This window comes from Alligator mississippiensis, chromosome 8 (genome assembly GCF_030867095.1).
Source record: "Alligator mississippiensis isolate rAllMis1 chromosome 8, rAllMis1, whole genome shotgun sequence".
Taxonomy (NCBI): Eukaryota; Metazoa; Chordata; order Crocodylia; family Alligatoridae; genus Alligator; species Alligator mississippiensis.
The window spans coordinates 8,492,082-8,504,929 of NC_081831.1; the positions used below are offsets into that span (position 1 = coordinate 8,492,082).

Sequence of the window (12,848 nt, forward strand, 5' to 3'; positions counted from 1 at the left end):
GTCCTATGATACAGAGCTGCCATATGTTAAAGGTGAACACAGTGGGAGGACAGCAGAGATTAACTATAGCGGGTTGTTCTGAAAGCAAAATTTGTGTCCTGGCTGTGCTCCTCTAATGTTGTCTTGTGCCATGATTCCTACCTCAGCACCATCCAATATGACTACATCTGTTAGCTACTTGGCACAGGGTACTTCAGGGGATGAGCAAAGCTACATATAGCCTCTCTCTTTCAATACTTTTAAATCCAAGATCAGAACCCATCGCAAAAGCCAACCAACAAGATCACAGATCACATGCTGTCTCAAAGGCTGTGCTGATGGGGTGCCTTTACTTTCTCAGGCCAGGTTCTCTGGGTCGATGTGATATCTTTTATTAGACCAACTGAATAGTTGGAACAAAGTTGTTTGCAAGCTTTCGGGCACAAGCACCCTTCATTACTTTTTCATGAGGTTTATTACAGCCAGATCACCAACAGGTCAGATTCTTTCCTAATTTACATGGGTTATAACCCCTAAAGTAAACCTGCATCACACGTCTAGTATGAAAAATGGAACAAGGTGAACTTGCTCCGGTCAAAAAGTCATTCTCAATACATCCCTACTGATCACTATCTACTTATTTTCGAATGCCGGGAGTTGCTGCTATTAGCCATATTAGCCCTCAGCTGGGTTCTGGGTTTTGCCAGTCAAATTCCTTTTGGAACCGGAGTAACTGGATTTCTCACAGAAGTGATAATGTCCCATGCAAGATTTCTTGATCCCTTCAACCAGGGCACAGAGTTAATATAAACAGAGTAATCTGAATTGCTGGGGGGGGGGGAAAATCAGTCAGTCACTTGGGGGCACTGAAACACATCCATGTCTGTGACTGAGATGGAATTCAATTCACATGCCATTCACTGCAGCAGGGCTGTAAGGACATACTCAGAGGTACAACTTTTCAAACTTCAGTCCCCCACATGCTGCCTTCTGCCCATAGGTGATCAACTCCTCACGTACAGCAACAAGCAGGCACACAGTTTTCCAAAGTCAAAACCACTTTCTCTAAGAACCTGAGTTCCGAATGTACCCCGTGGACTTAAGGAAAAAAAGGAAAGTATTTAGAACTGATTTTGTGTGCATGCCAACCAAGGAAGAAACCTCTTAGGGAGTGGTGTTTAAAAGTGTGCATGCCTTAAAGATCGTCAGAAGCTTTATCACCTGAGAAAGAAAGGCTACCCCTTTCCTTACAGCCCTGAAGGGAGAAAAATCACCCCAATCCCATAGAAAGGAAAAGTGATTTTAGTACCCAACCCTGTCTTTTGTTATATGGGCAACTCCTCAATGCTCCTGAATCTCGATTGGCTGCTGAGACACAATGGGTTATATCTTCAGCGGCCACCTGGAGCAAATTGGCATAATTCTTCTGAAACTACTGTGCCAAATAACATGGGTGATGTAAGCAGGTGTAAGCAGTAAAATGCTACAATTTTGATGACATATCTGCTTAGTGGGGGTTGAGTATGAATGTAGCTTACATGGATTGGCTGGTTATAGCAGAAAGGTGCAAGAAAACATAAGACTTGCCCTCCACCCTCTGCTTTAAAGACACCATTTAAATTCACAATCTCTGGAGGCCAAACTCAGCCTCACTGATGACGTTAGGAGCCAGGCCCAATTTGATTAGTGACAAAGTCTGATGCCCACCCACTACGTCACTGGTACAATATGCATTCATTTTATAGTCTTGCTTGTCAAATACGAGCAAATTACACTTGCACTTGTTTTTTCACCAACATACTCTCAGCATATAACTCACCATGCTGCGTACATCACTACTGAATGCCTTCTGGTGGACATATGTGTAGAGGACACTGCCTTCACACCCAGCACAGGGTCAGTTGTACTTACAAGGCACCACTGAAGTCTGAAAGGTACTTTTCCTATACTTTTCAGTGCTTGATAATGGATGCTTAACAACCTGGTTGATCCAAAATGAATTAATGAAGGACTAAAATGCCCTTGGGAATAATAAAGTAGATTTAAAAAAATTCTCTCAAGCATTTTATTCATGTACCAGCTGCAGCTCTCCCTGACAGGTACAGAGAAATGTTTCATCCATAAAGAATGCATCCATATGAATGTTTTATTCATGGCGGTTACTCACGTAAGTGGGTTTCCCTGTAGTATGCAACATAAGCCAGCTGGTTTGCTCCTTTTAAATTCTGATTTTTCATGCGCTCCACACTGTTACATCCCCCTCCCCACCGTCAAAGATATTTATAGAAGTTTTGCAGTGAGCTGTCTCTAGCTTACGTGGCACCCAGCTTCCGTTTTGGAGTGTTTATTGCATTAGATTTACAACAGACAGAATTAATGGCCCCGGCTATCTGATGGCCTCGCATTTTAAGGAGCCTATTAATTAACAAAAATACTCAATCATCCTTAGCACACTGTAAAAATTGAATGCTGAAGATTCTCTACATGTCACAGCTTAACCATGTGGTAGGAAAAGGGACAGAATTCATATTTAACGTGAGTTTAAGTGCAACAACATTTGGGAGCTTGTAAATCATGACAACCAAGAAGGGGTCTTATAGCTGATTATATGCACTGGAGAGGGACAGTAGTAAAATACTTCTCAGTACCTCATGGCTCTGGCTGTTCTAAATACCAAAGAGTGAAAGAAAGGATTGAAATTCACAGCCAAACAGTACAAGAGGGTTACAGTATTAGTGCTAGTGCTGTAGAGTACCAACTATTCTGTTAATCCCTATTTAAACATACAACAATTAGATTAAATCCTATTGAAAAGGATCAGCTGATCAAAAGCACCTCAAGGTAAGATTCTTCCAGGAAAAGATACCTTTTAGCCTTAGTACACTTTCTTTTTGAAAGCTGTACTGCAGTAGGGTAGCAGTAAGGCGTAGGAGCTGCTCTTGCTTCTGGCTCTACATAGTTATTGCTCTCTCTTAGCCCAAAGAGCTTCACCAGGTTCCTACAAGGAAAGGCCTTCAGGGCCAGGGCTGTCTTGACCTTTGTTCTGTGCAAGGTCCCTGGCACAGTCAAGGTCTACCTGTACAAAATCTGACAGTATGTGCTATCACTTACAAATGGTGAAAAGGACTGGTGCAAGAGTGCTGGCTCCACTCGAATCCAGTGGTTCAACTCTGGGGAATGGAGGTTTCAGAGAATGGTCAAGCAAAGGGACCTCACCCCTCTCTTCCTGCTCTTACCCAGAGGGTCTCCCTTTTCTAGGTTTCCAAAGGCCACCATAGATAGACATGCAATCTGGGAGAGGCACTGGGGGCACTAAAGTGAAGGACCATCAGCCTTAATGTAAAGCTTGCTTTAAGAAATGCAAAGATACTATGAAAAAGCCATCACTGAATTTTCAGATGAGAATAGGAAATGCAGAAAACATTGTGAGAAAGCCTGTTCTTGAGAGGTTTGCAGGCCAAATCCTCAGGCTCAACAGATAATCTGGAAAGAATCTCAATATCTGATGCTTTCTGCACACTGACTTTCCACCACTGGGCTTCAGCAGTTCATCCACTGCTAATCTACACTTTATTGTCACATCTGTTATAGTTTAAATCTCAAAACTGCAGCTCTTGACAGAATCCCCTCAGGCATATTCAATGGATCCTGGTTTCTGTTGAGGCAGGAGGAGAACCAAGAAACTGCATGTGTGCCTTTCTGCTGGTAACAGAACCAAACTGAGAAGCAAATCAGAGAGTATGAAATGAGACTCTTCTGCTTTGCTGTTTATATACATTTAAGCAAAGATGGATTTTGCCAACTGCTACCGTGGGTTCTTTTAGTTCAGTCTGCGCTCTGCTCAGCTACGCTGGCATAAATGCAGTGTAACTACACTGCAGCAAGTGAAGTTATCCCTGATTTACATAAAAGAGTTTGCATCCGTCCCAGGGGGAGGAGGAGGAGGAAATCATTTCCCAGCTCCAAACGAAGTAATCGATCCTTTTTCAGACCTAATGTGATAGACCCCTATTTTCATTGTTGCTTGTAAAATTCAGCTTGTCACAGGCTCCATAAAATGAGCATTTCTGCCTCTGTTGGCTTTATTTGCAGCATGTATAAACTTTAATGGGAAAACACTGCTCATCTTAATTTCCTGTATTACTCCTTTGCATCATTCTTTGGTATAAATCTCCCATAGTAACCCCTATCAATCTGAAAATAGTCAGCATATTTAATCCAATCCCTCATCCACAAATGGAATGCTGCAGCCTATCTGGTTCACTTGGAATCCACTGCAGGAAAACCATGTCTGCTCTAATAAATCTAGCTGTCAGCACCACAGGGTAAGTTAAGGACAACAGAGCAGTCAGTTAAAAAAAAATGCCCCAACTCTTGCTAGCTGGCGCACAATCTTTAAATGCTCCAGTATTTACATATAATTTCCATAGTGGTCTGGGGGAAAAAGTAATTTCATTCTGCTGCAGGAGGCACCCTTGTAAGTCTAAGAATCCTCTATATACTTTTATGGCAGGCCTGTCCAAAAGCAAAATGATGCATGCCTAATTGCTCGCAGGAACTGAACAATGTGCCAGATGTGAGAGCCGGGAGAGGCTACTGGTTATCAACCACACGCCAAATGGGCACCAAGTATATTTTTAGCCAGCTGTTCTTCTAACCAGCAAGCAGGATGGTAGGATTCTCTGTGTGGAATGGAATATTAGCACAGTTGGGCTTCCCCTACATGATGGAACAAAGAACAATGTGCTTGCCTAAGTTGCTTCCTCACAAAAGTCTGACAGAAACGGGCACAAATGCAGGGAAACTGCTTCTTCCCCATGGATTTTTCTGGCAGCATCGGAGAACTCAGCTGAGACCTAATTGTGATTGAGAAGCCAAGTGGAATGGCTTCTACTGATGCTCCCAATCACAATGAGGAGCCTCTGCAGAGCAGGAGGGTACAATCAATTTGCCCTTTTGTGCCCTTTTCCAGATAACATTGCTTGAACCATGAGCAGTGTCCTGTCAGAACAAGAAGTCTGTATCTAGCTTTAATGAAAAGTTCACAAACATGAGCAAAATCTGATGAATCACTGCGCTGGCTGGGGAATGCAAATCCACGTTGAACTAAGCCGGCTTCCAGTGAGTTTGAGGTTTGAGTCCAGTGTTGTCCACAGTTGTGCTGCAAAAGCACTGGCCTGAATTAAGCGATTCTAACCCAGATGGGTGAGCATGTACTCCTACCAGTTGTCTCAATGAAGTTGGGTGCTGTACTTGCATGGATTTATAGTTACTTTCATGAGCAAAGTTTGCAGTTGGAGCCGTTGAGGACCACAGATTTAATATAGGAAAATATCTACTGCGACATGGCATCTCAAACAGGGCAGAAGGCACCTTATAGACTAATTAAAGCAGACCTTTCATAAGCAGTGGCTTACTTCATCAGATGCTGTGAAAGTACTGCAGGAAGCAACCGTTATGATCCTTTTCATAGCAACCTTACATGTAACATCCTGCTCTGCTAAAGCATCTTTCATCCAAAGATCTCAAAGCACCTTGCAATTGAGTTCCCAAGCCCCCACTGACAAGCAGGTAGGCATTCCATAATCAGTCTTAACACTGAACTAATTAGGTAGCCACTTTATTCATTAGGTTAAAAATAAATTAGTGGATTTGATCCCTAAGACAGTTGATATCTATCTCAAATCTGTAAAGGATTTTGTGACTTTGGCTGCAGGGTGCTACAATCTAAAATCATTTCAAGTGCTTTGGACTTGGTTCAAAGATCTTATCATCATTTTTTCACTTGTTGCAAATGCGGCACTGGCGTAACTAACTTTTAACTTTCCTTTTAATTTCTCAGGAAAATAATCATTAAGGAGATTCTTTAATTAAGGAAAACCCAAGGGAAAATGACAAGAGATGCCTCATCTTGATGCTTTGTACTTTTTAATCTCCCTCCAGAGGGTGGAAAGCTTTGTAGAGCCTTCCATTGTACTTTATACCATACACTCCTGCAACAACTTTTCAATGTCACCTTGCCTCTAGTCTCAGGAGGGTTGTTTGAAAATTAATTTGTTTGCATAGTTCTTCTTGTGTTCCACCTAACTGCAGGTGAGCTTGGGAGAGGGTAGAGGGGTGCATGTATAACACGCTCCCATGCCCCCTTCATTTACCCCCTGAATTTTCAATCTCTCCTTGCAGTAAGCAATCGAATGGCAGCTGCTATGGAGCTGAGCCTGCTCACTGTTCTGCTCCCCGAGATTCAGACGCAGATTTTACTTTAGCTTTTGTATGGTAAGGCAGAAACTGTTCTTACCATATTTCTCATACCTAATGTGCACTGCGATTTCAACAGCTGGTCTTTGGAAAAAGAGGTGTGTGTTGCTGGTGAGAAAATACGGTATAGCATAGGTGACTGGTAGGGGGTGCATGTGCCTGCCTGACGGCTGACACTGATACTGTCGGTAGGGCAGATACTCCCCCTGACAGGGCCGCCACTGTCGGCAGCTTCTGCAGGTGCCCCCCCAGATTCAGGAGGCACCAGTCACTCATGTGGTATAGAATTCCTTAGTCTACCTTCAGTCATGTAAGATGCTTGAGTACTATTATACCATCCACATTGCACTTGGATGGACCATTTGTTATTGATTAACATAATACATTAATATGCTAAAGAGCTGCAATAAACCACATCTCACACTCCCTGGTCTAACTGTCCAGGAACAACTGTCAGACCCCAGGCACAGATTTTTCAAACTTCTACTACTTTTGTTAACACCAAAATAGAGACAAGAAGCACTTGGCACTTGATAACAGGCCCAATTTCCATGGCCTTATTCAGTGAGTAAAGCTAGGTTAACCTGAAGGCAGTGGTAATTTGACCTGTCAATATTCTATAATTTCAAGTTACCAATCCTAAAATTAGCATCTTCAGTGTAAGGTGTAATAACGTAGCTTTTTAATCAATGGCAGGGCACCTGGGGGACTCCTGACACTTTATAATTATGATGAAATGTCTGCACCCTTCTCCTTTATTTCACAGCAACAGAGCAAATTAATTTCAGATGCAAGCCCTGGCTACAAAGGCCCTTTTCTCCACAACAAGCACATTGCTTTGCCACACCAGGGATGGTCTGAGAGAGAAGCTGCACTGGCAGCTCTACAGGGCACTGCATTAGAAAGGATGCCCGTCTGGGACTGGCAATGAAGAGAAAATGACTAGCATATTAGTCCTTTTCTTCATGAACTTTTCTTTGTAAAGAGACTGCATATAGAAATTGATTAGGATTAGTCAGCATCTATCATGGGGCGGGCAATTATTTCAGGCCGAGGGCTGCTTACTGAGTTTTGGTAAGCCATCGAGGGCTGCATGACAGGCAGCCAGCGGCAGATAAAAAGTAATTCTCTAATTTTTTTAGGGACCCTGCGGGCCGGATAGAATGGCCTGGTGGGCCATATCCGGTCCGTGGGCCGCATTTTGCCCACCCCTGATCTATCAGCTTCTTGCTCTTTTAAAACTTACCTGGATAGAAAGGGAACCTGATTTATTTTGTAACAACTTAATCGGTTTCCCTCTACAGCCAGTTCTTGATAAAGCATTTGATACTGAAAGGAACTGGTTAGGGCTTTTACACATGAGACTGACTGCAGAGGGAGCTGAACAGCATCTTATGTGTGGTCGTCTACCTGTATCTGCCCCTGCAGAATGGGTGACGAGTAATAGAGAATAGATAGGATAGAGACAAATATGAAAAGGAAATAAATGCAAGGAAAGAGAGAGAATAGAAAAACAAAAGGGGAAATCATGAAGGGAGACAAACACACTACTGGAAAGCATTCAGGTACACTACACGCAGAATAGTAGGAGACTGGGAAGCTACATCCATCACTTCCCTAACTAGCTGTCCAGGAACCACTGCAGGTGGCAGAAAGGATTCTTGAGCGTGCTTAAAGAATGACTGGGCCACCGGCATCAAATCTTAGGTAAATCCATAGTGTCAGTGAACCTAGAGATCCCTATGATTTTGGGGATGACTTTGGGAAGAGTTCCTTCGACTGGAACCAGAGCTACATGCAAACTCCCAAGTACAGTACTATATAGCCCCTTCTGTGGGACCACAAGGCCAACTTAAACACTGATTTTCCATTTCAGCATTTGCATGGTTATATGTTCAGGTGGCTGGACACCTTAGGGGATGGAATTTTTTCAACTCTGTTGCATACATTGTTGGATGATGCTTGTTGCGCTACTGATTTTTATGTAGCTTCTAGGGCTGCTTGTACACGCCACAGGGGTTTCATTCAGTTTAGTTCTCCCTAAATTGAAACGATGGGTTTTTAAAAACACCGCTTCAATTTAGGGAGAATTAAACCTTTGTAAACCCCAGTGGCATGTACACCAGAGTGGGGGCCCGATCCTTACCTGCCTCTTTGGCAGGGGTGGGGTGGGGTTTGGATCTCCTTCCAGATGTGATAGAAACAATTTATGTGGCTTTGATGCCAACACTCACTTGATAAAGTACTTGATTCCATCGGCTGTGTATGCTTCTTCCCATCCATAAGGTAGGCCTAGAGGGAAAGAAAAGAAGAAAATTACTTTTAAGGATTGAGAGACCGGATGAACCTCCAGTTTGGATATAATACTGATTAAAACCCCATGCTCTTCCACCTGACAATATTACTGATAGAATCCCACCATATTTTGTAACACATACCAATAATACTTATTTGCAATCAAGGTAGACAGACATATTATATCTTTGACAAAAGCTTAGATGTGTAAATGTAAAATGTGCACTTGCTTCCAAACCAAAGACTATTTACAAGCTACTACATGAAGTGTTTAGCCATGTGACTTCTACTAAAGTCATTGGGAGTCACAGAATTGAACACCAGACCACTTAACATAATTAATGGAAAATTTCTGAGAGGATGGCACTAGGTTTAATAACTAACCTACCTCCTCTTTCCCCGTCAGGTAATTATTAGGAGCACAGAATTCTGAGATGCAACCCTGGTTATTCACAGTGGATTTTATTTGGAATATTGCTGTACAAAAAAGACTGCTGCTGATTTTCTGGTCTGGGGTAATGGTCACTGAAAAAGATCTGAACTTGACTTTTTGCCTGTGCCATGCTGTGCCTTTGCTCTTCTCTTTGAAAATTCATTTTAAAAAGAAAAAAAAATGAAAAGCAATCTGTGGCAATGGATTACACAGCATGCATCCTGGATCAAACCAACTCTTTGCAGAGGTTGAAAAGAGCTGGAGAGAGCAGCATTAGTCAATGGGAAAAGATACTCCCGTACTCAGGTAGCAGTATGTTGTAACTCTCTGCAAGGTGTATTTGTCTATACCCCGTGGCTCGATTCAGAAGCTGTACTGAATTGTTTGCAACATACGGTCTCTGAAAACTTCTCCACAAAGGAGGTCCCCAAGCACAAGGGCATTAGAAACCCTTTCCCAAAAAGTGCCTAGATCCTTCCCTTCCACCACTTCACCTGGATATCATCTATCTTCACCATTACTCCCTTTCCAAGTTTCTATTATATCAGCTGAGACACAGCACAGGGGGGCTTACTTCTCAAACATGGGCAGAGCTCTTTGCACCTGCAGAATCATTACGTTCCAGAGCACAGTGAGGGAGCAGGTGCAAACGATTTTGCAATGCTGATTAGGCCCAGAGGTACTGGCTTAACAAAATCAAAGAGCATTAAGTTATGCCCGCTGGGTGAACAGGCTCAGTGTCCTCTATGCTATTTAATGGAGCTTTAAAAAAAAGTTTCAGTGGAACTTTTCCAACTACCTCAATCTTGTCATGTCTCTTCAATGTGGCACCTTCTGTGGTACTTGCTTAACTCACGGTCTTTGCCAGTGACATCTACCGCAAATGTCCACAAGCTCCTCAAAATATATCACCCACTAGCTTTGGGGCAAAAAACCATGGCTATCTCCTTCTATAGGATAAATATAAGGTTGTTGAGGCATAACAGCTCCTGGGATATCCCCTGTGAGGGAGGGTGGGAGGAAGACATTTTAAGTGATCAGTGGGTTGCCTTTAATGATGAGTGAAATTAAATTGGCAACCAACGGCTATGAGAAGTAGAATCTGTTCCCCCTTTTTTCCCCAAAATGTATGAACCAGCTGACAATGTCATTAAGAATAGCTTATTACATGCAAAATAACTTGACAGGAGAGGAAACAGATGAGAACCCAACAAGAGGTAGAATTTTGTAATTGAAAATAAACCATTTTTTTCTGATTCATTTTCTGAATTAAAAACTAAAGACTCCTAAAAGACCTTGTGCTTCTACAATCAGAAAAGATGGAGCTGTTCCTCCCAAATGGTAATTCGTCTATGGATTTCCAGGTAGTTGGGATTTTGCCCTACATATATGTCTGCTTCCTCTGAGCCCTCATCAGCCCTGCTAACGCTTTGCCTATTTGCATGCTCCAACATCAGAGTATATGAAATCTGCTCAATCATTAAAGAGACCTCAGTGACTGATTTGCCTTCACACCTTAAAAAGTCCTCAGTGTTGATTGCTTCATTCAGCAGTGACACCCACTCTGGTGGTGGCGAGGGATCTGATTGATTAGACACGAGGGACTGCTTTCATGACAGCGTGTTCAGGAATCGCAGGACCATTGATCAGCCAAGTGTATGAAACAAATTGAACTCTGTTAGCTGGTAATATGTTGCCATCCATCTCACTGTCTCAGCGTCATTTGCAACTATGATATCTCTGATTACAGCAAAGGAAAGCAAGCACTGGAAGCCCCTGGATTTGGCTTGGATAACTGATGATTTCATCCAACTGATTCCACTTCATTATTGCAAAGGAAAATAACATACAACTACAAGTTTCCACGAAGAAGCAATTTCTGACAAGTGAGTGCAAGAACATGAATGTTCATTATTGATGATGGCACGTCACCTGGAAATAAGGCTAGAAACAGATGTTGCATTTGTCCCTGGACAAGCTGTACCTGTATTTGTCCCTGAACAGAAAAATCCTAGGATTGGTGTGTACATACATCACCCTTCTAATCAGGTTTTGGAGAGCAGCTGAACATACTGCCGCTTTTCTGAAATTGATTCAGTGATGCAATCCCAGGATCACTGTTCAGATAAAATGTTAGTGTTTCTTATCCCATGAACCTTTCTAGGCTTTGTCTGGGACAACAGGCATGGATGTCTGAACAATTACACTCTGTCCAAGGATAAAATGGTTTATCCTGGGATAAATGCAAGGTATGTTCCCTTAGGAGCTGTTAAGATATCTGCTAGCCCTTCATTTGGCTTCCTGACTTCTACTGCATCAATTTAAAACCCCTCCTCACACAACACATCAAAACACCAGTATCTTTAATTTTATTTCCTATATTTCATATTTGTTTCATTCCCTCCTCCTTCATCCTTTGTTACCACTGTTTGCACTTCTTTTTCACACTACTCCTTATGCTACCTCCTAAGCCTTGCTCTCTTGCTTCTACTGTCCTTGGGTAGCCCTTTCACTTCCTTCATGCCTACTTTTCGAAGGAATCATTCATAAATTGATCTACTGCAACTGAAGCCTTGCCTATAGAAAGGTTTGCTCCTGGAGGATAAACTTCCAATTGGAGTTATTGGAGCTGAAGGTGCTCAATAATAATCAAGTGTGTGATCTGAAATGTGTAAGTTGTGGCCTGCCTAATGTTAAACTCATTCACTCTTAGATTTCTTTTGTTTCCTACCAGTTTTGGGAAGGGCTACATTTATTTACAGAACTGCGTAAGTAATAGATCTAGGTGGTGGGCACTTGCAAACTGCGTCTTTCAAAAGAAAACCCCCCAAATCTTATTTCAAAAGTAGCTTCTGTGCAAAAGAAAACTCAAATTGTGCTGACTGAACGTCACAAATAGGTGATGTTTCCAAACTTAGATACAAACCAGTGTCATAATAATATTTAAATAAGAGCTAGCATAAAACTGCATGCACCTGTTTCTAAAGCAGTATAGTCTTTGGATATAGGACATACCAGACATGTTTAAACTCAGCCAAAATTCATTACAAACTGCCAATGTTGTGTAATACTAGTTTATGTACAACTTTGCTAAAATGAACCCCAATGTTGTATTCTGAGTATTTAATTGACTAATGCAAGGGAAATACTTGGAAAAGTAACATTCCAAGTACTCTAATACCCTGTTGCAGCTGATTACAGAGCAGCAAGGCAGTCTTCCCGGTGACTGCTTGCCTTGGGTGCAGGAGACTGCAGTGATTAAAATAAAGGGCAGGGATGATATGATATGGAGGAAAATGGGACTTGAAAGCCTTAGATCTGATTGAATCTATTTAGTACTTCATGAGCTAGGGCTTTTGCTTGGGTCCATGGGGAAGGACAACGTTTCTAAACTGATGCCTGGATCCCTGTAGATTGCAATAAATGGAAAGCCAGACACCAGACTAGATCATCAACTAGTGTGAATTGGCATGGCTGATGGTCTGGCCCACTGCTTCAACAGACCGCACGCTGCTTATCCTATCCCACGTTTTGTACTGTCCTCTAGAATAGAAAATGCAGAAAACATGGTCATGACAGCATGTTGTTAAGGGAAATAAGGCTTTTACATTTTCTGGGAAGGGGCTGAGAGCTTTCATGGACTACCACCCAGTGTAGACTGCCTCTGTGTAATACAGCCAACTCCTGAAATGCACAAATAGTCACAACCGTACAACACTGAATTGGTAGTTCTGTGCAGCAGTGCTGATTTTAAAAGAAAATTCTGCCTGATTTATTCAAGTGTTGATTGAATTTCCTTATTTAACCAGGCAGTCATCACAGCCTGTAAATAGTGAAGTGATGCCATTCTTCTAGTAAGACGTTAATAAAAAAACCAAGTAGT

At 42.2% G+C, this 12,848-nt stretch overlaps 1 protein-coding gene across 11 annotated transcripts in view; it reads right to left on the reverse strand.

Annotated features, from left to right (window-relative positions):
- Nucleotides 1-12,848, reverse strand: part of STXBP4 (syntaxin binding protein 4) — a 129,523-nt gene that overhangs the window by 12,063 nt on the left and 104,612 nt on the right. For all 11 annotated transcript variants that reach the window (XM_059732084.1, XM_059732077.1, XM_059732078.1 and 8 more), the window contains one exon: nucleotides 8,472-8,529. In XM_059732084.1, the coding sequence (XP_059588067.1) occupies nucleotides 8,472-8,529 (58 nt within the window). The remainder of the gene's footprint in view (nucleotides 1-8,471; nucleotides 8,530-12,848) is intronic.